Raw genomic sequence first — 26399 nt, 5'->3', positions numbered from 1 at the left:
GAGAACTGGTCTTGGCTAGGAAGCTTATGGGGTCTGTAGGGATAAGACAGGGAGGAGGACACTGCAACAATGAGGGATGGAAGTGGCCTTTCTGGAGCAGGAGGTGCAGGTAGATGGGAAAGTGTTACGCATGAAACCCTCTCAGTAACAGTATTGTAAGTCACAGTGCGTACTTTTTTTAAGTGCCTGTCATAGATAGGCTAAGGGGTGGGGAAATGTAACTGGAGACATTGGTGGAGGGAAGCGGGCACTGGAAATGGTAATTGGTGTTGGAACATTATATGCCTGAAATTCAACCAGGAGTAACTTTATAAATCACAATAGCTCAATAAAAACTTAAAGCAAACAAAAACACTAAGAATTGAGCTTCCATATGACCCAAGAATTCCACTTCTTGACATTTACTATTTTGAAAAGACATTTGCATGCTTCTGTTCATGGTTAAACTTGGGTCTTGGTTTCTGTTTCCTTCATTGTCTATCCCTAAGGTGATCCTCCCAGTTCTAATATTTTATGATTGTGGGTGATAAATCAGCAACATTGCCAAGTGCTTATTTAGAATTATTCTGCTCTTCTTTTTTATTTTTAAATTTTATTTTCATAAGGTTGTTCACATTAATTGATTACATTCAATATCTCAACACCAATCCCACCACCATTCGTTACACCTTCCCACCACCATTATTTCAAATTTTCCCATCAATGTTCAAACCTGCCTGCCAGGTTCTAGATAATTTATTTCTATTGCTCATTATGAATATCCTGAGAGATTACGCACTCCTGGATTTCTAAATATGTAAATGATCGGGGTCCAGAGACATCTCTGTAGGGAGCTAATCCATTTTGAGATTCATCTGTGAGTCTCTGGATCAAGGCTGGTGATGCACTTAAATATGGCCAAGAGGCAGTTCATAGGTGTGACAGCCAAGACTCCGAAGGGGTGGGAAGACGGGAAGGGACAAACTGCTCCCACTGCCATGTGGCCTGGTGTCTTCAGACCCTGTTCCCATACCTGAGTTTTTCTTCTGAAAGTTTGTGGCCACTGGGAGTTCATCTGGAGTGGCCGAAGAGGGGACACCTACTCCATCTGAGAAGAAAGGTATCGATTTGGCACGAGGTCCAGAGAGATATCCACGAGCTGCTACCTTCTGGCATTCACTGCTGAGTCTTGTTCTGGTCTCTTTCAAAGAACTGATTCAAGTGGACAGCAACTTTGGTGAAGGGGTGGAGGTTGGGAAAGGAAGATCCAATTTTGTAAGTCCAATTTTTTTAACCTAATTATTTGGACCCAGAAATGCCTCTCAACGCCTCTTTTTGTAAACCACAACACCCAAAAGAAGAGAGAGAACAAAAGGGAATACCCTGCCACAGAGGCAGGGTGGGATGAGGGGATTGGGGGTGGGAGGCAACTGGGACCCGTGATGGTGGAAAATGGACACTGGTGGAGGGATGGGTGTTTGATCATTGTACAATTGAAACCCAAGCACAAAAATTTGTAAATCTTCCACTGTACCTCATGGTGTTTCACTAACAAAAATTTTTTAAAAATGTAAATGATGGAGAATGGGCACTGGTGGAGAGATGGGTACTGGATCATTGTATAACTGAAACCCAAGCACAAAAATTTGTAAGTCTAAAAAAAACCTAATGTGTTGCTGTTCCTGATTTTGGGGCCACCTGTGTTGGTGCTCAGGATTTACTCCAACTCTGCACTCAGGGATCACCCCTGACAGAGCTAGGTGGATCATACGTGGTGCTAGAGATCAAGCAGTTTAACCACATGCAAAGCAAGAGCCTTACCCACTGTGCTATCTCTTGGACCCCAATTCGATGGTTTAAAAATATATATGTATACTTAAATACTTATATATGGGCTGGAGTGATAGCACAGCGGGTAGGATGCTTGCCTTGCACGCAGCCGACCTGGGCCGACCCCAGTTCAATTCCTCCGCCCTTCTTGGAGAGCCTGGCAAGCTACTGAGAGTATAACGCCGCACAGCAAAGCCTGGCAAGCTAACCATGATGTATTCGATATGCCAAAAAACAGTAACAAGTCTCACATGGAGACGTTACTGGTGCTTGCTCGAGCAAGTCAATGAACAACAGGATGACAGTGCTATAGTACTATATTAGCTACCGAGAGTATCTTGCCCACATGGCAAAGCCTGGCAAGCTAACCGTGATGTATTCATGCCAAACACAGTAACAAGTCTCACAATGGAGATGTTACTGGGCTCGCTCGAGCAAATCGATGAACTATGGGAGGACAGTGCTACAGTGCTATTTATTTATATTTACATATATAAGTTCAATATTCTATATTAAAATATAAGATATTAGATAATCTCATCATCGGCCACCATCCAGATTGTACATCCTTTTCTCCCGGAAGGAATCATAACATGACACTCACCATAACCATGCCACTGGACCCCACTCTAGACTGTTTCACTTGGGGTGTCGCAGAAGGGAACGGGTGAGACCCCGTCCCGCCCCAAGGGACCTAGCCCCAGCAGCCGTAAACCTCCAGAACCCAGCTGCTGTTATGCTCATGGCCGCTCTCCACATGCTCAGGCTGAGCCTCACCCGTTAGTGAATCTATTCCTGAATATTTCAAACCACACACCCTACCCATACTCCAAGATTACTGCACCACACTTGATAGGATTCAAAGTAGGAGGCAACCAATCTTAGAGGGAAATACACATTTTTTACATATATATGTGTGTGTGTGTATATATATATACACACACACACACACACACACACATATATATGTGTATATATATAAACACACAAGGCTTAAGCTTTAACAACATGTTAGTGATCTCTTATAGAAGGGCTTTAGCCTCTGGGTGAAATACAACAATCTCCATACTCTTTTCTCTAAGGATACTTTTTTTGTAGCATTTTCAGCAGCTTTTCATAACAAACAATACAAAATATATTATTTTGGTTCTGCTTTGGGCAGGGATTGAGGTTCGGGATGGAAACATCCCAAATATGGTGGTGGGAAGGTATGATGGTGGTGGGAATGGTGTTTGAATATTAAATTTAATATAAATATTGTGAACTACTTTAAAAAAATTTAAAAAATAGTTCTTCCCCAAAATACCCAAAACTAAAATATAAGATATTTATTAAAAGATATGTTTGGTTAAAAATAAGATATTTTAAATATAAAACAAATTTTATATAATATATAAATTCAATATTTTATACTAAAATATTTCTATGTATAAGTTGTAGAAAAATGAAATAGTGGAATTCTGAAGGACACTGATCTTTCAACTAAAATATTAGAAAGGCAAAGGGCAAAATAATAATTGTGGAAATCGGTACAGCAGCTCTTTCCCAAATGTCACTCTGCAGTCTCCTATGTAAAGGGCCTCAGGGTGACCCAACGGGGACCATTCTCTGAGAATACACTGGCACTGCTGGTTGCAGGTGACATTTTGGTTATTAATGAACTGAAGAACAGAAATGTAGAGAATGCAATTGGAGACAGTTATCTGGAGAGTTTATATGTACATAATACACAAGGTGACCAGCTCAGCACTCACAGGGGTCAAGGTTAAAGCAACCATGTTTTGCATAAAACGGCTGAGAAAATTTTTCTCATTTACAAGCAGTCATTTCTGGCCTTTTTCCCTGAGCAGGATGACTATAATTGATACTTGAGAAATAGGTAAATAGAAGACAGGACACTCGCCTCAACAAATAGCAATTTTATTCCTGTACAGAGGAGTATAAGATATTCTGTAGATAATGTGTTGGCCATCATTATAAGTATGAAAATATATTAGGCAATTATACTCTTTAAATAGAAATACTAATGAAGTTCTTCATTCACAGAGATTGGTTAACAATATTGTGGGTAGATACTATGGTATGAAAAAATAGATTAATCTACTGCCATTTTAAATAAACATATCTTCAGCAAAAGAGTACATGGTAGTAAAAATATAAAAGTGCTCTATTACAGAACATAAGTTCAGTTGCTGTATTTATTTACATGATTTAAGCTTTACACAAGTCAAGGAACCGTCAGATGAATGTCCATGGACAAGAGCATCAGTCACTGACAATCTTTATACCCGACGTGTAGGGTCGGGAGCAATTCCCACTCAAAATGTATTTGCTGAACGACTGTTGAGCTTTGTGTTAATTTCTCCCAGGTAGGAGAGGAGGGATGAAAGATTGGGTCCTCGTCCTTGCAAAAGTGATAAGCCAAGGAGGAGCCCAGCACAGGGGAACAGAGCTCAGCAACTGTCAGGTGAAAGGTCTGGTGCCAGGCAAGCGGGTCCTTGCCACCCGGACCAGAGCAGGAGGTGGTGCCTTTGAAGGCTACACATGCACCCCCGCTGACCTGCACACACCTTCAGGCTCCGCTAGACTCCCACCAGCATGATTACATGTGCTCCTTTCTTGTTGAATTATTTATCTACATACTCAGCTATTAAAATACAACATTCCCAGCCCCAAGAAAACTTGTTTTTTGTATGAAGATGGTAATCCTGGAAAGAAATGATTTAAGGCAAATATCAACCACAACTACCCTTGACTTGTGAATATTCTAGAAGGGACATAACACATTTGTCGATCTTCACTGTTTGGAAGAACTTATTTTGGCATCTTATATAAGATCATTTCATTGGCACATAGGTTATGAAAATAATCTTTGGTAAATCTGTTAATAGATCTCTTATTTTCATTACATAAGCCTCCACCTTAGGAACATTCACCCACAATTTCCTCATTTCTTGGGCGTCTCTGTACAGACACTTAAAAAAACCAAAATTCCTTTCTTGCGGTTGCATACATTTATTTCTGGGGAGCCTCCCTATAAGTCAAGAGGATCCTTTTATTTAGAAATATTTCTATTGCTGGAAACATTTTTAGAACAGGACGAATTTTTGCTGTTATGGCTATATCAAACATTACCCGGCATTTTAACTAAAAAGACCAAACATTTTCAAAGGCATCAACCACTTTAAGAATCAAAGTGTGTCTGGAAACTCCATCTTCAGTGAATTTATAAAACTAGCGATTCAATTCATTTTGGTAAATCATCTGACTAATGTAGTCAAAGTGAACCTCCAAAAAATGATATGTCCTAATGAAAAGATGTGACATTTTCATAGGACAGTCTAGACACAAGGAATGCCATTTTCTTTTTCTCCTGACATCTTGCACAATCCTTCTTTTCAAATATTTTCCTCTTTTGGTATCATTTTGCTTGTTTTCCATAGTCTTGGTTTACATATTTTACTTTTCTATTAAACATTCTCTGAATATTTTCATGTGATGAATGTCTTCATGTGATTCAAAGTCTTGGGTTAAAAGTACTCAGAAATGTACCAGTGCCTTTGGGCTAATAATGATATTTTCCACTATGATTCTACCCTCGTTTCCCTCCCCCCCCCCCCCCACATTCACTCTATTCTTTAACTGTGAACTTGTTGAAGGAGGATCTGATTCTTTTTCCACTGTCTTGATAGGTCAATTACTTTCAGTTTTTCAATAAAATGGAACCTGGAAAATCCTTGAACCACTACCTCAAACAAACAAATGGTTAACTATTGTTTTACTAGATGGACTTGGATTGGACGCAAGTTAGAGAGTAAAACTCCAGAACAGCACTGAGTTGGATCTCAGTCATGCCACCCATCAAACAAATCAGGCTGATTTATAATTTCAGGAATCTAACCAGAAAAAAATAATCAGAAAGTTAAGAAAATGAGAAGTTGATATATGGCTGATCATTTTATTGCAAGAATTATTGGGAGTGCTTATCATTATAGGAAACTGGATCCTGTTAATATAAGAAACATTAAGGGAAGAGAATTGGAGTATGAAGTAAAACATATAAGGCCTATTTTTGTATTGACGAACAGCTGTTTAGTGATCTAATACTACGGGTTTTTTTTTCCATGTTGCTTGGGGATTCATTTTAAGAGTTGATAACAAAATCAGTGAAAGACTGTTCCCAAATGTCCGAGTGCTAGAAAGACATTGCACTATTTAAAAATGACCATTTCTTTTTCTAATATGAAGCCAGAAAAGTTTATAAAAATACCAATGGGTCCATAGGAGATAAAATCAACAGAAAAGAAAGTCATATTTGTCTAGGAAAGCAAATATCTTCAAAATGGAAAAGGGGGGGTCAGGGATGTAGCTCAGTGATAGGGAAGTTGCCTTTTATGTGTGAGGCCCTGGGTTTAATCCCCTGTACTGCAAAAGTAAAACAAAAAAAAACAAAAAACCCCAAAACCAACATCAGTAAACATCATTGTAAATCAGAGATAACTGAAATGAAAGAAAAGGACAAGTGAAAAAGTGGACTCAGAAATATTAAGGAATGGTGACTGAGTTAGGGGAAATGTGTATAAGCCCAGATAGAGAGATGAGTCTTTGAAAAATCTGATTCAAGAGCTGAGAAGTTTGCTCTAACCCAGAAAACAACGGAATGATAACACAAAATTGATTTAATGAGTAGAGATTAAAGGAGTTAATTATAAAGAACCTGGATGAATTATTATTAAGATGCAAGACAGGACTCTCCCAAGATTTGATAGCTCAAGAGCACTTTGAAGCCCTGATGATTAGTGTGTTCACACAGGTGCACACACAGGAAGCCCACCATGGCAGGAAATGGGTGTTTACCAAGTCCTAGGCTGTGATGAGATGAAATTAAAATCCAACCAATCAAGCTGAATGTCAAGGAAACTTTCTTTTTCCTCCTAAATTTAATAAATAAATCAATTATGTATTTAGTGTGTGGCAGTAGAGAGAAGATAGTGAAATATTTGTTGCTAAGGAGATTTAAAATTAGACAGGTGGAGGGTAGAATTTAATATTTCCTGGACTAGACTAAAAAGAACATACAATTTTCCCATGTCATTTCCATTTTCACAGCTCTGATTCCACTCCAGATAGACCAGGGTATGCCAGCATTATTTACCATTGCAGATGTGTAGATTTTTATGGTTTTCATTCCTGGTGTGTGCAATAAATTGTTCTCTCTCCTAGAATCATCTGCCTGTAATTGCAGCAGCAGCTGCACTGTGGGAGAGGTTTTGGGTTGCTGGCCTGGACTCCTTAGTTATTTATTTGATTGTTTTGGGGTAACACCCGGCAGTGCTCGGGGCTTACTGTGCTCAGGGATCACTCTTGGCAGGCTTGCAGAACCATATGGGGTGCTGAGGATCGAAACTTGTTCAGCGTGTGCAAGGAAAGTGCCCTACCAGCTGTACTATTGCTCTGGCTCCGGGATTCCTTGGTTATTACACTGCTGAGTCCCTTTTCAAGCTCGACTGGAAATAAAGACTATAACCCTAACTTTATGGTGAGGACGCATTCTCTTTGTATTACAAAACATATCATTTCTAGGATGCCATCAAGCAGGTTGTAGGCTTTTCCTAAAAGTTTATAGAATCAATGAAAAGCCAAAAATGAATTTGTCTTTCTATGTATTAATATGCACTGAGCCATGTTCATTCAAAATTATATTTACAAATGTAGGAAAAGTTATTTCTAATTGACAGCACACCGCATAAATCTCCCTAGTGATATGCTTGCCACATTTACAAACATGTCATTCCTTTCCATTTTCAAAAGATCTACCTGGTTCCCTGAGACAGAATAAGAGTCTAATCCTGCTGTTTCACAAGGGTGCTCAGCACTGTGAAAACTTAGAACCTTCTTCTTCACATCCAACCTTGCAAAGTTTTTTTTAACTTTGTTTTTAAATTTCAAATAGTCCTAGGAAAAATTTCCAGTTTGAAAATAGGTTTATATAACTAGCTCAGGTATATTTAATGCTATGCCAGTCACACCCGTTATATTACATATGGGACTTTGTGAGAAGTAGCAAAATTATGTATTTTTAAAAGAAATGTACCCTCCCTGCAAATGTGCAGCTATGTAACCAACAAATATGATGTCTACTTAAGTCTGGAGAGAGAGAGAGAGAGAGAGAGAGAGAGAGAGAGAGAGAGAGAGAGAGAGAGAGAGAGAGAGAGAAGCATATTTTCTCATGTAACCAGGAGGATTCCACAGTACAGATGCTTTTTCAAATTTTTCCCAGGGAGTCTTCAGGACTGAACCTCAAGGAATCAATGTCCTCATTTTACCTCATTGAAATATTTTATAGGATCACTGTCACTGTCACTATCCTCCCATGGTTCATCGATTTTCTTGAGCAGGCCCAGTAACGTCTCCAGTGTGAGACTTTGCTGTTACTGTGTTTGGCATATCAAATACATCATGGGTAGCTTGCCAGGCTTTGCTGTGCGGGCGAGATACTCTTGGCAGCTTGCCAGGCTCTCCGAGAGGGGGGGAGGAATCAAACCCAGGTCGGCCATGTTGGCTGCGTGCAAGGCAAACACCCTACCCACTGTGCTATTGCTCTAGCCCTGTTATAGCATAAACAGGTATAAATATTGCAGAGAAACCTGGTAGAGTGCCTTTTACATTAAACAAAACAGAGTAACAACTTCATATTTTGACCTTGACCATTCACTAGAAGTCTTTTGGAAAGTTTTCCACTAGACACCACCGAGGTTTGTGTTTGCTGCCTGTCTTTGAAATGAGAGAGATGTGATATTTATGGACAGGCCTATGAAAATGTTGATATTAGGTCCTTGGATCCAGAGTACAATCTGCCACCAGACTCTCTTTAAATGGGAAAACTGAATCTGTTCATCTCCATGTGGACTCTTCCAGGAACACAGCCCCATGGAAGATGCAGTGCATGTCCCTGTCCCACACTGACTTGATAGGGTGGATATATAGGGTGATGTCACGCTCTGAACACAGGGAATCATCTCCTTTTATTATGGTTGGCACGTGCAGTATGTTCCCAGTCAAGAGCACAGGAAGTACTGTTCTTAATAATTCCTCCCTTTGATTTGGATCCTTCTCTCTGAGTCCTCAGCCCTGCAGCTGGGCTTACATGCAGTCCCTAAACTCACCATTTTGGCTTAAACTCTGGCAGGAGAAAGGGGGCGAAATAGTTTAGGCACAGCCACCTTTTAGATCTGGTGCTGGGTGACTTTCCAGGCACCATTTCCCCATTCATTTGATGGCAATTCTATTTGTATCTATTTGTATTTGTATCAGATAGCATCGAATACCCAGAATTACAGAGCAGCACTGCAGCCAAGTCAGCCATACTCTTAACTCTCTCCAGCCCTGCCTTACCATTCCAGAAATTTCACAAGTAAAGACTGTGGCCCAAGGGATCTCCCCTGAAACCACTGCCACAGATATCTGACTTGTAGTCCTAGCATGGAGGCTGAATTAGCTTATGTAGATCAATCCATGAACACTTTGGTGTGGAAAAAAAATAGACCTTATGTAATGCTTAATATTCAACAGTATGAAAAAATACATATTTACAGAAGAAACTACAAAATACAACTATATACAATAATATCTGTTACCTTTAAATTACATAAATTCTTAAAAATTCTCCAGATTAATAAATTATACATAGTATCAACAGAAATTGCTGGCACCTATGTAAGGCATGGAGCAAGGGCTTTTGTTTGTATGTTTTAAAATCATACAGAGTAGATTTTTTTCCTCCAGGAGAATCTTCAGGTACATTCTCAGTGCCTTGAGTAGCCCATGTCTGAAAGGAAAGAAGGACACTGTAATTAGAGAATATGTGAGCATTTGTTTTTGTTGATGAAAATTACAAATAGGAAGGACTAGCAGGGGCTGTGGAGACAGTAGGGTAGGTAAAACACTTGCCTTGCACGAGGTCAACCTGGGTTCAATCCCTGGCATCCCATATGTCCCCCCAAGCACTGCCAGGAGTTAATTCCTGAGTGCAGAGCCAGAGTAACCCCTGAGCATTACTTGGTGTGGCTCCCCAAAATAAAAACAAAAAAATGACAAAGGCTGAATTTGATTTAGGTTGCTCTCCCATCCCATTATGTTGAAAGGAACAGAGGACTAGAATTAGTCGGGCCAGAGATTTTATTCTACCCTCTCTGGTTTTAGATTTGGGAGGAGATGGCTTTGAGCTACCTCTGGTGTTTACCCTGTGCTCAGGGATCACTCCTGTCAGTACTCAGGGAACTGTATGTAGAACCAGGAATTGAATTGGGGTAGTTTGTATATAAGGCAAGTGCCTTAACCCCTATACTACATCTCTGGCCCCTATTCCCTCCAGTTGGAAAGCAGAAATACAGTAACTCACTCAATATCATACAGCTTGATTATGCGAGTTATTTCCAGGGTTTAGGCCTGCTTGCTGGTTTCCCTTTTCTGGACTATAGTTAGCTTCTTTCAGAAGCATTCAGGATTACTCTAAAAATAGACTCTAAAACAAGCCAAGACAAAGGAACATCTAAAATTCCCCAGAGTCTAAATCTGACAGGCAATAACTTTAATTTACTACACAGATAGCTTAGGGGGTAATTAATTATAACAAAAAGTTATGCTATTAAGAAAAGGATTCATTTAAATAGCAATCTCTTATCTATTTGTGTTTTACAGATTATTAACTCTGTAACACAATGACTAGGCAGGCAGGCAGAGGGGGTATAGAGAACTAAATGCAAGTTAGGAGATGCTGAGAATTGAAGATCACTTAGAAATGGAGATAGTGGGTCAGAGAGATAGTACAGAGACTAAGGCAACTGGCCCAGGTTCAATCCCAGCCACATCAAAAAAGAATTTTAAAAAAGAAATGGAGGGAATGGAATGATAGTACAGTGGGTACAGCCTTTACATCGCATGCGGCTAGCTGACCCAGGTTCAATGACTGGCACCCTATGGTCCCCTGAGCCTCCCAGGAGTAATTCCTGAGCACAAAGCCAAGAGTAATCCCTGAACACTGCCAGGTGTGCCCCCAAAACAACGAAACAAAAAAAGAAATGGAGATAAAAGACGAAGCATGTGAAGGCCCCTTCCCACCCACCCACCCACCCAATCCTCTAGCCAACATCTTAGCTGCAACCTCATGAGGCTCTGAGCCAAAATCACCGAGTTATGCATCTGTCAAATTCCTGAACAAGAGAAACTGTGAGAGGTAAGAAGTGTGATGCTAAACTGAAGAGATATAATGGGATATATAATATAATGAGATGTCAACTTTATATATGGGATATATAATAGGATATATATGGGATATATAATGGGATACATATGGGATATATAATGGGATACATAATGGGATGTCAACATTATATTATATAATATATAATATAATGGGGCAACATTATATTATATAATATATAATATAATGGGATGTCAACTTTGAAGTCAGCCTTTGTAATGAAAGTAGCCTAACAATGGAGTCTTAACAATGATTCAGAGTGGAAAAGGGCATCTCAAGGTCACATCCAGTGATGGTCAGGGCTTACTCTTTACTCTGTGCTCAGGGATCACTCTAGTTAGGCTTGGGGGACCATATGTGGTGCAGCAGGATTAACCCTGGGTCACCCACATGCAAGGCAAGAGCCTTTCCTGCTGTATTATCTCTATTGTCCTTGGTAAATATGTTTTTTCAAATCTTCCTTCACCCCATATCATCCCATATACTGTTATAATTTTATTTGCATTATATATTATTATATAATTATTATATATTATTATATATTATAATATATAATTATATATTATATATTATTATATATTATTATATAATATTATATAATATATATTATATATTATTATATATTCTTAATTGTAAGAATATCCATGTTATGATAATATTCTCAAAAATATCATCCACAATCTATTTCATGAAGGCATTGTGGTGTATTTAGTTCTCCACTAGTAAGCATTCATGCTTTTCTCACTCAAACTTGTAGCTATGAAAAGTTTCATGCATAAAGCTTTCTTAGTAACAAAGTATGAACATATTAACAATCTTGATATATATGGCCAAATTATCCCATAAAGGGATTGTGCAGTATAAACATCTAGTTGTTATTTCAAAGCATCTTTCCTGCTATGGAGAATTTTGGGTGGAAAAGAAATGGTAATAATTTCTCCCTAATAGTTCTTCTTCCACTTGGAGTCAGCGATCATCTGTTGGCATCCCCCTCTATCTGCCTCTTTTCATAGTAGTCCTGCTCAGTGGTGGCCTTTTCTTAAGCCTTTGGGTAGAGGACAAGATGGACAATTCATATGGAAAGAGTGACTGTTATTTCATGATTTCCAGATCAAACCTATCTCTGTCACTGAACCTGTATGTTAGTGAAGTAGGCTCTTACCTCTGTGATACTCTGGATTCACATTTTCGTAGATTGGAAATAAGGGATTTTCTTGTTCACTCCGTAACTTCCGTGCTCTGAGGACATCTCTTACACACTGATGTAGGTACACATACTGACACTAGGAGAAAGGAGAGGCATGTTACAGGAAGGCAAATTCCTAAGCATGCGAAAGAGAAGGGACTCTCACAGAATATCCACAGTGATTCTAGACAGTTAGCAAATTTCTTGACTATCTCTTTACTCATGGATTCTAGACTGGAAGAGTGACTGCTTTCTATTACCACTAAGAAGAGCAGAATGATGATGATGGGCACAGAGATGGTGTTTCTTTATGCTTATTTACATGCAAGCATATTTATAGAGTGTATTTCATGAATGTCTAGGACTGTCTGGCACCTAGGAAATTTTCTACAAATATTTATCAAATAGATGAATGAATTCCTAGCACTGCTGTGCATTTTATAGAAATCATTTCACTTGGTTATTTTAGAACTTAGTGGACCTAATCCTCCATGTTGATGGAGACTGGGAGAAGTTAACTCATATCTCCAAGGTCATACAGCTAACAGATAAGGCCCTTGATTTAAATGTGGGTATGTGACTGGTAGTTTTTACTATACTAGCCTTCAGTGGGGCTGGAGTGATAGCACAGTGGGTAGGGCATTTGCCTTGCACACGGCTGACCTAGCCGACCCGAGTTTGATTCCTCCACCCCTCTCAGAGAGCCCGGCAAGCTACCAAGAGTATCTTGCCCACACGGCAAAGCCTGGCAAGCTACCCCTGACATATTCAATATGCCAAACACAGTAACAACAAGTCTAACAATGGAGACATTACTGGGCCCTCTCAAGCAAATCGATGAACAACGGGAGGATAGTGCTAGTGCTACTGCTAATAGCCTTCAGTGAATCCTAATTTAAGTGGAGTATTGTTGAGACAATTACATCCTCTGCTGTTTTGTTCTCTTTTGGGGAAAGTCTAGTGAGGTACAATAGACCCTACTGGACTATCAATTCTTGTGGATCAAAGCCAGGATCTCAACTATCTTGGTTTTCTCAGCATCTGAGTCTAGCATATCAACGACTCTCAAAGCTGCTGGCTAACTGCAAAGAAGTTTGCATGATGGGAATAGACCCACTTGTCACTATGTGGGAACTACTTTCCAAACAGAAACTTTGTTTGAAAGTTTGTTTGGAAGTTGGAAGAGGCAGTTTTTGAGAGACCATAAAGACATCACAAAGACCTCCAACAACAGAAGCTCAGACATAGGCAGCCAAACATGTGTTTGGACCTTCTTCCTTATTGCCAGCTGAGCCGTCTAACAAAGAAATGGACCTGGTATTAATGGAAATGGATATCCTTTGTGTTTGGTTTTGGGTTCCCTCCATATCAGAGCCCAGGGAAAAGGAAGAATGGGAAGAGAGCACAGTATCATGTAAGGGAAAAGGACTCTAAGTTTGTCTCCAGCTGGCCTAAGCTTCTTGGATTTCAGTTTTACATTCTGGAAATCAAGGTCAGAGTTTCTTTCACAGCTTCTAGTGTTTGACCCCACTGAGTAGATACGAACATTGGTGTGGCTGTCAGATGATACTGAAAAACTGCCCTAGACCTTAGTTAGTCAGTGTGGTCCATCTTTAAGTATTTTAAGGCCTTGAGATACAAAGCAAGATGAGATTTTCTTTACCAGCAATCCTTTAAAATTGAACATGTGTTAAATTGTACTGGGCAGCACTAGGTATTGCCCTTGACTGGAAGCAAGGCTGATTGTCTACTAGGAGGACTTCAAAGTGAGGAGCTGGTATCCTTAGTTAGATTAGGATATTTCTAAAGACCATCAATCACAAGTGAGGACTCCACTGATATTATTAACTATGCTTTGTATTTCTACTAACATATGCTGTTGACTTGTTATTTGTGTTTTGACTATCTTGACCTTGAATATTTGATGAGGATATTATCCTGACAAAAGCTCCTAGTATGGGCAATCACTTTGTGTTGTTGTTTTAGGGTCACACCAGCCATGTGCAGGGGCTACTCCTAGCAGTGCTCTGGGGAACATGTGGTGCTGGGGCTCTAATCTGGTCTTCAGCAGGCAAAGCATATATATACATACACACGCTCAATATTCATATATATAAATATATATATATTCAAAACTGAGCTCTCTGACCCTAGACAGCCAGTCACTACTTGCCATTTTGAATCCTTATAGACTATCGCTTCTCTATTTTCTCCCAGCAAAAGCATGACTCATATTTTCAGCTCTACTTGAATGTTAAATTACTATGGGATTTTTGAATTCAGCTGTGAATTAACTCTATTATCTCTATGCTACACCTTATTAATAAATTATTTGACAATAATTCACCTTGGGCTTTCAAATTGGTTAATACTCATTTTTAATTTGCCTTGTCTTAAATATAAATTCTTTTCCCAGTAGTATGTCCCTTTGAAAATGGTGACTAAAACCTTCAGAATGTTAATGTGTTTCCCACTTTATTCTTAATGAAATGTAGGAAGTCTAAAACATGAGCTCAGATAGAAAAGATCTGTCTAGGTAACTTGTGAATCTTAATTTCATTCAATTTTCACTGAGTTATAGCATTAGACAGTATTTATAGAATTAAGGTAATAGCATTCCATGGTCTCTGAGTGCCCGGTTTAGCAGAGAAGCAGATACATAAGGTGATAACCAGAATGTAGAATTGTGTGTAAAGTCTTATTCATAAGAATGAGCCATCATGTTAACTTCGATGGGAGAAAACTATCAAATCAGATGACATTTGTAAGATTTGAGAAAAATCGGACATTACAAACTTCATAATTAATATGGTAGCACACTTGCATTCTGGAATCTAGTGTGAGCAATCTAGTGTGACTGAAATGGAGGGTGTGTGGATCATGGTAAACCATCAAGACAACCCTCAAATGGTAACTAAGATGCTTATTCCTATTACATCCTGCTGACTCCTCACAGGAGGATGAGACTGACAGAGTGTGACTGTCTTCTATTGTTCTTAAATGAGTTACTGTTTGAAAGTTGTTCTTTAACAATTTACTGTATTTTAAAACCCTGTCTTAAACCCTTTCATCAATTCCTCTTCGATATATTTATTAAAACTTGTGAAGACTTGTATTCCTTTGTAGAGCAAACAAATAGACTGATCTTAATGGATCTATCTCAATGGACTCAAAAAGGCAATAAAAGGCACCAGAATGTGCTTTTTGCTTTATTTCCTTTGACTCTGTTTTGGGTAACTCTTCTGCACTCAGGGACTGCAACAATAGTTCAGTTGGTAAGGGCACTTGTCTTGCACGTGGCTGATTCTGGTTCGATCACTGGCATCCCATATGGTTCCCTGAGAACTACCAGAAGCAATTCCTGAGTAACCATTGAGCATTGCTGGGTGTAGCCCCCAGATAACAAACAAACAAACAAACACTTCTGCACTCAGTCCCAGTGCCAAAGCCATGCATCTTTGGAATCGGGCTTCTGAGACTACAAAGAAGCCCTCCATGGACAAGGAGCTAAAGCAGGACAAACATCTGGATATTCTGTTTGGGATTCATTTGAAAGAGGAAATAAAAGGTAAGTGAAAATATTTTATTAAAAATATTTATTTCATGACGAGTAAAAGAAACAAAGTTGCTTCTGGCCCAGGAAGTGAAGCCACCCTTGGATTCAGCAGATCTTAAATCTTATGACATGAAACTGGATCAGTAAGTTGGGGTCAGTTATGAAAAGACTTGTACACAAGAATCATAATTAAATCAGTGTCACAGATTCTATCTTTTTTCCTCACTGATGTGTTTCTTATAAATTCTCACTCTCCTTGGCTCTTGGCCTGCTTCCAAATCTTAAAACTGTTCTCTATTTTTTTGTTTTTGTTCTTATTTTGGCACCACACCCCACAATAATCAGGGGTTACTCCAGGCTCTGTGCTCAGGGATAACTCCTGGTAATGCTCAGGGGACCAGATGGGATGTCAGAGATCCAACCTGGGTCGGCAAAATGAAAGGCAAATGCACTACCCACTGTATTATTGCTCTGGCCCTGGAAAGTTATTCTCTTTTAAATACATTTTGTGTTTGATGTTGAAACAGGTTCAGTTACAGACTGGTGCGTGGGAAGAGAGGAGAGCAAACAGCAGTCCCTCTGAAAAGACTCCTGAAAAGCTTATCAGACTCCTTTCTCCTCCTAACCCACTTCCTATTATTTCCTTCTAACTTGCTTTTCCAATCAGCCTTATGTAAGATAATAATCCCAACCTGAGAGCAAGGTAGTTTTGGGGAAGCAAGTCCACTATCTTTTTGGGTTGCCAGCCTGGGACAACACTGATTTTCCTCATATAAACTCTTGTCTCCTGAATACTGGCCTCTCAGGAGTGAGCATTCAGATTTGGGTTCATTAACAAGATGAAAGTTTGAACTTCATTTTATAACAATGAAGAGTTTTCTGAGATTTTTATGCAGAATTAGCAAGATAACTTTGACAGTGATAGTGGTGATGAAGAGTTGTCACAGCAGAAGATAGATGAGGCAGGAGACTCACTGGAAGGGTCAGGAGACTCACTGGAAGGATCAGGTTTAAGATAATTGATAAAGGTTGAGAAAGAAGGTGACAGTAGATAACACCTGGGACACAGGGTCCAAGAGATGGAACAAGGAGATGTCTGGTAGAACTGACAGGACTTAGGGACTGCTTAATGTGGGAGCCAAGGAAAAGAAATCAGATTCCTTGTGTTAGGGAGAAAGCTAGGTGTGTGCGGCCAGATAATTAAGACCTCTGACTGGTCCCTCATTTTATTGGACATAGATAGCAGAAATGGCTAAGGGGCAGGGATACGGTAATACAAGCTCAGGTTATTGTGTGTGGGTGCACTTGTTTTTCAGGTTGGGGTTGGTGCTATTGGTGCTATTGGGAGACTATGATTGAAATGATTACTATTGCTGCAGCTACTTTTTCCATTAAAGAATAAGCCTGCAGAGATGTAACTACGGGTGATGTAAAAAGAGTTGAAACACTGAAGACATCTGTTTTCTATGTGCTATATATACTTACTGTCCAGGAGAACCTGAAGCTAGTCGGATCTGCTGCAATGCTAGCTTGGACAAACAGATGGAAGGCAATGAGGGATAACAACATTGTGCTGAAACTGGAAGAAGCAAGTGCAGGAAGAGTGCTGTTATTTGTTTTTAGGACTGATAATGACTTTGGTTTTGTGTGGTTGGAGTTTGAAATCACTGTCTGAAGGCAGGAGCTTAGGTGAGTACTAGGGAAGGAGAATGTGATCTGAGAAATATGAACATGAAGCTTGCTGATGTCAAAGGATTATAGAAATGGAAGCAATTCTCCGTCATAAGCAATGTAAATGACTTTGGTGTCTGAAGGGATTGGAATCTGTTTTCTTTTTGTTTGTTCAGAGCCTGGCAAGCTACCCATGGTATATTCGATATGCCAAAAACAGTAACAATAACGGGTCTCATCCCTCTGACCCTGAAAGAGCCTCCAATATGGCATCATTGGGAAAGACAAGTAAGGAGAGGCTGCTAAAATCTCAGGGCTAGGACAAATGGAGATGTTATTGGCATCCACTCTAGTAAATCGATGAACAATGGGATGACAGTGATACAGTGATACAGTTTTTGTTTGTTGATCCCAGCCTCCAAGACAAATGGCTAGGACTTTCCCCATGGTATACATGAAAGAGGTTTTTTTTCTGTTGTGTTTGTGTGTGTGTGTGTGTGTGTGTGTGTGTATGTATTTCTGGACACTGAACCCAGGGCCTTATACCCAAAACAAGTGTTCTATACTCAAGATACCTCCCCAGATTTCCCCAGTGTATAATGCATTGACTAAGGCCATCCATGATTGAGGATCAGAGAGATAGTAGAGTAGGTAGGGTGTTTGCCTTGGATGCAACTGACATCGGTTTGATTCCAAAGCACCCATATCATTCTCTAAGTCCCACCAGGAGTGATTCCTTAGTACAGAGCCAGGAATAAGACCTGAGCACCACCAGATATAGTCCTGACACTACCCACCTGAAGAAAAAGGTGGACAACCAGTTCAGTGTCGGGACTTTCAAGGTCACTGAGAATGGTTTAAAATAACAAGTCTGCTGAAACATTCACATTCAGTTCTGTTTCTCCTCCAGTAACTCAGAGTCATTTCCCCTTGAATCAAACCCTTAACATGTGGGGAACTGGTAGGGGGTCTCTGTCTCCTGGCTGCAGTTCTTACCTCAGTCTGGACCATGTGCACTCTGTGAAGTCTCAGGTCATGCACTGCTCCATAAATGTCTACAGAGTCCTTGGAGTCTAGCTGCTGCAGGATTCGGTCCAGTGCGATAAATGTCCCTGTTCGGCCAACACCAGCACTGGGCAAAACAGCAAAAGAAAATTGATTCCTTTGTATTTATTAATGTAAAGTTTTATACGGGGGGGGGGGGGTGCTCCCAAGCAATGCTCAAGAGGCCTGGGGCCACTTGCTCTGACACTGTGACAATGGGTGATGGTTCAATGTTGGGTTTCAATGTGGTGCTGCCGGAGTCCTGTGGTACAGGGACCACCAGGGACACACTGGTGAGACTCTGGAAGCCAGGTGGTGCCGGGAATTGACCCTGGATCTGGTGCATGCAACCACAGGGGCAGCCCCCAGACCACGGCCTTTTGATTAAACTGGCTTTTCAGGACTGAGTCCAGAGACAAGACAAGCACAGCTTTCCTCTCCCCTTCTAGTTATGGGCAAATATTGGAGAATTCTTTCATGCTTACTTAAAGATGTATGTCAGGGCTCCAGCCTTTCACTTTCCTTCCTCCCTCCTTCCCTCACCCAGAAAAGCACTGCTCTGTACTCCATGTGTCATTTCCATATGGCTCTTTGTGGTTTTCCTACATATGTGGAAATCCACAAACAATATATTCATTTTATGTGTTCCCCAAATTGGCTGAAATAGTAAAATGTTTTATGTATCATTTGACCGACTTTTCTACTCGGCATTGTTTGTTTTCTGATTTGCTGAGGTTTTTACAAGTGGATGGAGTTGTTTTTAATGACCTCATAGAATTCATCAACTGTTCCTAAACCATCCAGTGCTCATCTATACCCTACTGATAGACAGTGAGATCATTTTTAGTTCTTTTCTTTTAAAAATAGTCTGGCTGTGAGCATCATTGTGCACATTTGGGAATTTCTCTGGGCTGATGTCTAGAAGCAGAAACAAAATTGCTGGATCATAGCTTATGAAGACCTTAGGCTTCACTTAAGATGTTCAACTCACTTCCCAAATTAATTTCTGTGTAGCTGGGGATTTTTGGGTACACACACACACACACACACACACACACACACACACACACATGCGCGTATTTGTCTAGGACCGGAGATACAGGTCAATGGGCTGAGCACCATCCCCAGCACTGCATGGTCCCCAAACACAGAGCCAGGATATCCTCCAAGTACCACTGGGTGTGACTCCCCCCCCCCAAAGAGCAGTCCTCCTGCAGTACTCAATGGAAATGTCATCTTCAAAAGCAGGAACCTCTGGTGCTTTGGATTCTTATTAAAAGCATCAGGGTTCCAATGACATATTAAAGCAGGCCACCTGGGGTGCTGGGCTGATTGGGAGAAAATGAGTGCATTTGACATTTCTCTTACTGTAGCAATTCCCTGCTCTCTGTTTATTAGTGCCATTTAGTTATGGCTATCAAAGTGTTGCTGCAAACATTAATTAGCTAAACGTCGAGAGAGAGAGAGAGAGAGAGAGAGAGAGAGACAGAGAGAGAGAGAGAGAGGGAGAGAGAGAGAGATGAGAATTAAATTATTAAATGTTGGGTATATGGATAAATACTTGGAAGCAAATAAATTTCAAGAGAACAAATATTTAAGAGCAAAATTAGGTGCCATGAGGATGAAGGCTCTTTGACCCGAAGGGTGATTTGGAGCAGGGATGCTGAAGGATGCCTGGGGTTCACTTAGGTGGATGAGAAAGAGAAGGCCATTTCAAGGAGTAGGAATAGCAAGAGGCAAGAATAGGCTTGTACAGTCTCCTTCCTGACAAGAGTGGGAGGTGAGTTTTGGGGAACTTTGAGTGGGGGGAAGATGGGAATAAAGACCTTGCATTTTATACTGTAAGAAAAAAGAGCAAGAGGAAGCATGAAGGGTGAGTGTGCAGGTCGGGGGGAGGCAGGAAATGAAGAATGTAGGAAAGGAGAACTTGTTGGAAAGGAGTGAGGCTGCGGAGGGTGTCAGAGCATCCTGTAGGGCTGGCTGGTTGGCAGACAACCCTCCATCCACCCACCAGACTCCCTAGGCTTCTTGCGTCTGTTCAGACCCTGGGCTGCCATTTCATTGGTTCAGGGTCACTGAGTACCTGCAGTGCACCACGGTGGGCCCAGCCCCGGGGCTTCTGTTGATGAAATCCCTTACAGTTCTCACAAACTGGATCAGGGACTGGGTGGTCTCTGGGACGCCGTGGTCTGGCCACACTGTGTAGTGGAAGTGGCGGATGACTCTGTGCATGTCGAGCTGTTCCTCCTGCAAGAGCAGAGAAGAGTAAGACTATGAATCCTGCAAGCAGCTGTGTGCCCAGCCTGTGGCCAGGCAGAAGTTCCCATGAGCCGGTGCCACAGACATGGAACCAGCCACCCAGGATTTGTGGGGGTCCTGCATCGTTCCAAGGATGGCGTGTGTGGTATGGAATCCCAAGCCACGGACATACACTGCATATCCTGAATTCCCGGATGGTCCACTCGGGTAGCACGGACTCGGAGAGCATCTGCAGGATGAGGTCACCATAGTAGAGAGAATCCTGGTCTGCTGGCCAGTAGTGGTCACACTTGACCTAGCGGAAGACAGAGAAGAATGGAGCCCAGAAACCTGACTCCTCTGGGAACCGGGCCTTTCCTTCCTCGAAATGTCATCCCCACTCGGATTCCAGGCTCAGCTGCAAAAGCCATAGGGCATCTGTTCGGTGGCTCAGGACCTGCGCTGACACCGGGCTGCGGAGAGCAGCCCTTGCCTGGGACTCATGCACTTTCCAGTGAGGGGTGAGGGAGGGTTTTTATTGCGACTTCGTTTTTATTTTTGCTGATTTCCTTAGCCTTTCAGACCTAGTTGCAGATAAGTCATGTGTCACCACTTCTGGTTCTTTCTGAAGAAGGATCTCTTATATATGTATTTTGATATCTCAACCTGTGTCTGGACCAAGTACCAGAAACAAAGTGGTTTAACCCTCCTCGGTTAGAGGTGTGAAGATTAGGAACAGGTGTGCATCCATGGTGAGTGCTTCCATGAGCCCCACCGGGTCCCCAAGTGAGTCATACTCTTAGAGCACTGCAACTCAAGAGGCTGAGCCCTAGAAGCACTATGCAAGCAGCACAGCAAAAGGAGTGTGAATGTCGGTGGGGCCCTCAGCTCAGTGTGAGAGCACCACAACCTCTGGCCAGCACCACAGCTGAGCAGTGTGTGGGCACCACAGCCAGGCCTGGGGGCTACCCTGGTCACTGTGACAACATGGCAACAATCAGGAAGGAAAGGAGAAAAAAAAGCCAAATGACTTAATTCACTATCAATGGCTCTCAGGCAACCTCTGTGTCTTTTGGAGATTCATTTTTAATGGTGGGTTAAATGATGGTGATTATTATTCTTTGGTTTGGAAGCCCCACTGGCGATGCTCAGGGCTACTCCCAGCAGGCTTGGATCCAGGTCTCCCGCCTGCAAAGCAAGCCCTCAGCTCCCTGCACCAGGGCTGAATTCAACCAGGTAGCAGAAACCAAAGTGAGGAAGACAAGAGGACTACGTACTCGGCCTTTCTCCACACACTGGGTCACCATGACAATGTTGTGGACATTCTGTTCCCACGCCATCTTCCAGAAGTCATCCTTGGTGCCAGGAAGAGGCCCTTGAGTCGCAATGTATTCCCTTCGGAAGTTGTTGCCCTGTGATGAATTTACAATATGGGGAGTGAGAAACAATGGGCCTTCTCTGAACTATAAACAAAGTGTGAGCTCTGCAGAGGAGAAGATACCGAGGCCTTTGCCAGGTCCCTGACTTGAGAAAAAGATACGAACATGAGTGTCAAGGCTGGGAACTGGCGAGACAAAGGCCGGAACCGTGGGCTATTGTTTAGGGCCCAACTTCCTTTTATGAAGTTGAGTCCACTCTAAAATGCCTGGGAAGATTCAAGCAAAGGTTTAGAAAATAGTGAGTGTGTGTGTGTGTGTGTGTGTGTGTGTGTGTGTGTGTGTGTACAGTCTGAGAGATAGTCTTCAATGTGGCACTTTTCCTATCAAATCTAGAAAAGCTTCATTCATTTTGGATCATTGACATTTGAAGGCTGTTGGTTAGGAGATGTCACAGAAAGGAAGAGAGGGCTGGGGAGATAATGCAGTGGGTAGAGTATTTACCTAGTACACAGCCAATCCAGGTTGGATCCTCTACACCCCTACGGTCCCCTAAGCCCTGCCAAGAGTGATCCCTGCATGCAGAGTCACGAGTAAGCCCTGAGCACTGCCAGGTATGACCCAGAAATCAACAAAGGAAAAAGAAAGGAAAAGCAATCTCTGTTTGGGAGTGTCTACCATGCCACAGGTCAGCCCTTCTTTCCTCTGAGCCCCCATCTATGAGTGAGGCTATTTCCATGCATCCCCTCATCCTTCCCTCCAGCCCCACAGAACGACTTGCAGCTCCTAGTGCAAGTTCATCCATTCCTTACCCCTCTCCCCAGCAGCCCCTTTTAGGACACTGTGGCTGTCTCATGCCTGCCCACTCAGGCGCGGTGTCTCCTCTGGCTAAGCCTTGTTTATCCTCTGGGTCTCAGCACTGGCCTATTCTGTGGAGCCTTCTGTTTCTCTCGGCCAGTGATCTTTCCCCCAAAGCTTCCAAGACTAGCTCCAGCCTCTTGCTGTCCAGAGAAATTCCCAGACTATCTCAGGGATCCCCTGAGAACCTGTGAAAAATGCAGAATCCTAAGTGCCCACCCCACCCCCATCCCCAGACCCTGCCGAGTGAGATGCTGCACTTCACCCAGACCCACCCTGATGAGGTAGATGTCTATGGAGGCTCTGCTCTGGCAGACTGCTCAGAGCAGCACCCCATCATTTCCCAACACCCCAGTTCTTCTGAGAGTTCCTTCAGAGTCAGCATTCTCTTGGCCTCTATCCCCGTACATAGCTCAGGGCTGGACTATGCAGAGCATTTAAGTATTTGTTAAGTGAATGGAGGATTATTGAGGCAAACATCTTAATTTTTTGTGGGGGGAGGGGGTTAATGGAAATGAAGGCCCTCGGGATGATGACATAAATTTTTCCAGCTCCCAGCATCAGCAAGATATGAGATTCAAACTCAGATCTCTCTGATCTTGTGGGTTTTTTTTCCCTTCTGTGAGATAGGAAGAAGTCAATAAGATACCTGCCAGAATCAGAGTCCAAAGGGCTAATAACACAGCCTTTGAGCTGCACCTGTGGTTTTCAGAACTCCACCTCACTTTGAATCACCTTCTCAGTGGGACAGCCTGAGCAAAGCAGCTTTCTCAGGGACTTCTAAACATGGCTTAGGACTACAGTAAGAAAAATGACCTTTGGAAATGCATCTGGGGGTATGGAGGTGGGGCTCAGGAGGTAGAGTTCGTGAGTTGCTACAAGCACTCCAACTGAACACCACCAGGCAAGGTCCCGAAACAACAAGGACCAATTAAAAGAAAAAAATCTTGGCCCAAATAGAGTCACTGTAAAAAAAATTTTTTTAAGGAGCAACAAAAAAGGAACTTCAAAGGGATTGAATCAGATACCCTGCATTTGGCGCCCATCAGACAAGGTCTTCTGAAAACTTTGTGTCCCCACACCTGGAAACATGGGGAGCATTTGCAGGAGGGGGATCTCTAGCGTGGTTACCCAGCCTTCACCGTGGGCACCGTGGCCTCGCCTAGCGGCTCACTTACAGGGATGTAGCTGGCGTTGATGTAGTCAGAGCACGGATCATCATCCACGTTGGAAAGCTTCACTCGAGACGCATCATCTGGAAGAAAATTGAGATTTATCACTTGAGTTTTTGGCTGGTTTTCTATTGTGGAAGAAATGTTTGGCCTTTGAACCACATCAGCTCTGATCCTCAGTAAGGGATGTAGTCTCTTCTTTATTTTGATATGAGGCTCAGACAAGATAACTAACTTGCCCTGGGGTGCACATGTAGCCCATAAACACACACACATAAAACAAGTCCAATGCCCTTTGAAGTCCCCTTGGTGCTTTTCTTGCAAAACTAGGATGCCTGCCCAGTGGAGTGGCTGGTTCCTTTTACTGCTGGACTAAAACAATTCAGAAAATGTCTCCTATTGCTTACCCGGTAGGGTAAGCATAATAAAAATATTTACAATAATTGCTAACTGGAGACTTTGTGAAGGAAATCCAAGTTGCATCTTGCTGTTGACCCTGTTGCCGTTCTCAGGCTTTCAAGGAGAAGCAACAGGACCCCAAGGTGAAATGTCAACAGCATGAAAGGCCCTACAAAACCAGAATTTAAACTGTATGACCCGTCAGGAGGAAGTACAACAACTCACAACTCATTCTTTTCTAAAGGCATTCAGAGCTGAATCTTTTTTTCCCAGTTATACCTTATATTTTTAGATGCTAGGAAAGAGAGAAATGCAAGAGGAAACCAGTATTTCACGTTGCAGTGAAACTCACAGGGCAATATATTGTTGTATCGATTCTTTCCTCTATTCTCTGGCAGAAGTGCGATATCACATGACTGGTTCCGACCCACATCTTTTAAGTCCTGTGAGCGACCAAAGTAAATTGCAAGTGGTGAAAATGAAACAGAATATGGTAAACCAGACAGTTCTTGAGATCTATAATAACATAAGAACAGGCACACTAGCAACTTTTTATGGAACAGCTGGTATTCAGTGCATCTTAACTGGAATGCCCACAGTAGTCTCACAGGAGAGAATCTTTCCTCCAGTTCATTTTTAAATTTGTCTTGGGGCCACATCCAGCTGTGCTCAGGGGATATTCCTGGCTCTGTGCTCAGGAGTGACTGCTAGTGGGACCATATGTAGAGTTGGGGATTCAAACTACAGTCAGTAGGATGCAAAGTAGAGTCTTAACTTTCGTCCTATCTCTCTGGTCCACTATATGCACTCTATGGATAAGGCTCAAATAGGATCACTTACTTGTCCCAGGTCACAAAGTTGGGAATCAAACCCCAAACTGAGGGACATCTCACCAAACCACACAATCTCTCAGTCAAGCAAATAACCAACTCAAAGAACCAACAGTAATTAGGTCTGCATTTAGGATTTGTTGCTACACTTTTATCATCAGATCCAGGGAGCAATTTGCTGGCTGTGCTGTTCTGAAGATGGCACTGACCTCAGAACCAATGAGCATATATGCAGCTGAGATCCTGAGCCCCATTAATTTTTGACTACCAAGTAAAGGTGGAAGGTGGGGAGATGGTGTTAAGGAGAGGGGGTGTTAAAACATTGTTTCTGCATTATACCTCATATTCCTTGGATAGAAGGTAGTTGGAGTCAGCCTGCAGCTTCATGAAGTGTCCTTCAAACTGGTGTATTTTTATAGGGCTAAAGTTAAAAAACAATGGGGAAAAAATTCAACTACCGAAGAGAAGAGAAAATGATGTCATCGATCTGAGTTGCATTTTCAAAGCAGATACTATAGAAAGGAATCTGTTCTTTCTCTTACCAAGAAGTTTTCCGGTTCCTGTGAAGGAAAGACAAAAGTAAAGTCCTCGTTAGCAAATGTCACATCAGACAACCAGCTCATCTTTTCATAAATGATGTGGAGTCACGTGTACTTCTTACCCCTTCTGGCCCAGGTTCAAGTGGACAGATAATGGTCGGTCCCTGCGGATGCTTAGGCGGGCTGAAGGCCGATCCCGGCCATGGCTGCAACATAAGGGTTGCATATTTTTATTATAAAATTTAAACCATCTCTCCCCATGTATGGTAAGACTGTGCCTATTTGTGCAAATATGGATTTCTCAGTTTGCCTGTAGATCTGCAGTCAGTCGGGATCTTGGAGAGGGGGTAGAGAGAGGAAGAACATCAAGAAGAAATAGATTTTTTCCCACTCTCTCAATAGCTGAATATTTGTCTTTTCTGGTTTTTGGCTACAGGTTAAAATCACTTCCCACACTCG

General features: G+C 41.8%; 1 protein-coding gene across 1 annotated transcript in view; it reads right to left on the bottom strand.

Moving 5' to 3' along the window:
* Positions 1–3713: 3713 nt before the first annotated feature.
* PTPRB (protein tyrosine phosphatase receptor type B) overlaps positions 3714–26399 on the bottom strand; it is a 124155-nt gene continuing 101469 nt past the window's right edge. Inside the window, exons 24-34 of the mRNA XM_056130741.1 lie at positions 26063–26146; positions 25944–25961; positions 25741–25822; positions 24924–25014; positions 24179–24255; positions 22044–22178; positions 20960–21082; positions 20612–20775; positions 18481–18616; positions 12234–12354; positions 3714–9637 (exon numbers count right to left, since the gene is read on the bottom strand). Of these exons, the coding sequence (XP_055986716.1) occupies positions 9615–9637; positions 12234–12354; positions 18481–18616; positions 20612–20775; positions 20960–21082; positions 22044–22178; positions 24179–24255; positions 24924–25014; positions 25741–25822; positions 25944–25961; positions 26063–26146 (1054 nt within the window). The 3' untranslated portion in view covers positions 3714–9614. The remainder of the gene's footprint in view (positions 9638–12233; positions 12355–18480; positions 18617–20611; positions 20776–20959; positions 21083–22043; positions 22179–24178; positions 24256–24923; positions 25015–25740; positions 25823–25943; positions 25962–26062; positions 26147–26399) is intronic.

Source organism: Sorex fumeus, unplaced genomic scaffold (assembly GCF_029834395.1).
Source record: "Sorex fumeus unplaced genomic scaffold, SorFum_2.1 ptg000081l, whole genome shotgun sequence".
NCBI lineage: Eukaryota > Metazoa > Chordata > Mammalia > Eulipotyphla > Soricidae > Sorex > Sorex fumeus.
The sequence above is the reverse complement of the archived record's forward strand: the minus strand, read 5'-3'. Positions and strand labels throughout refer to the sequence as shown.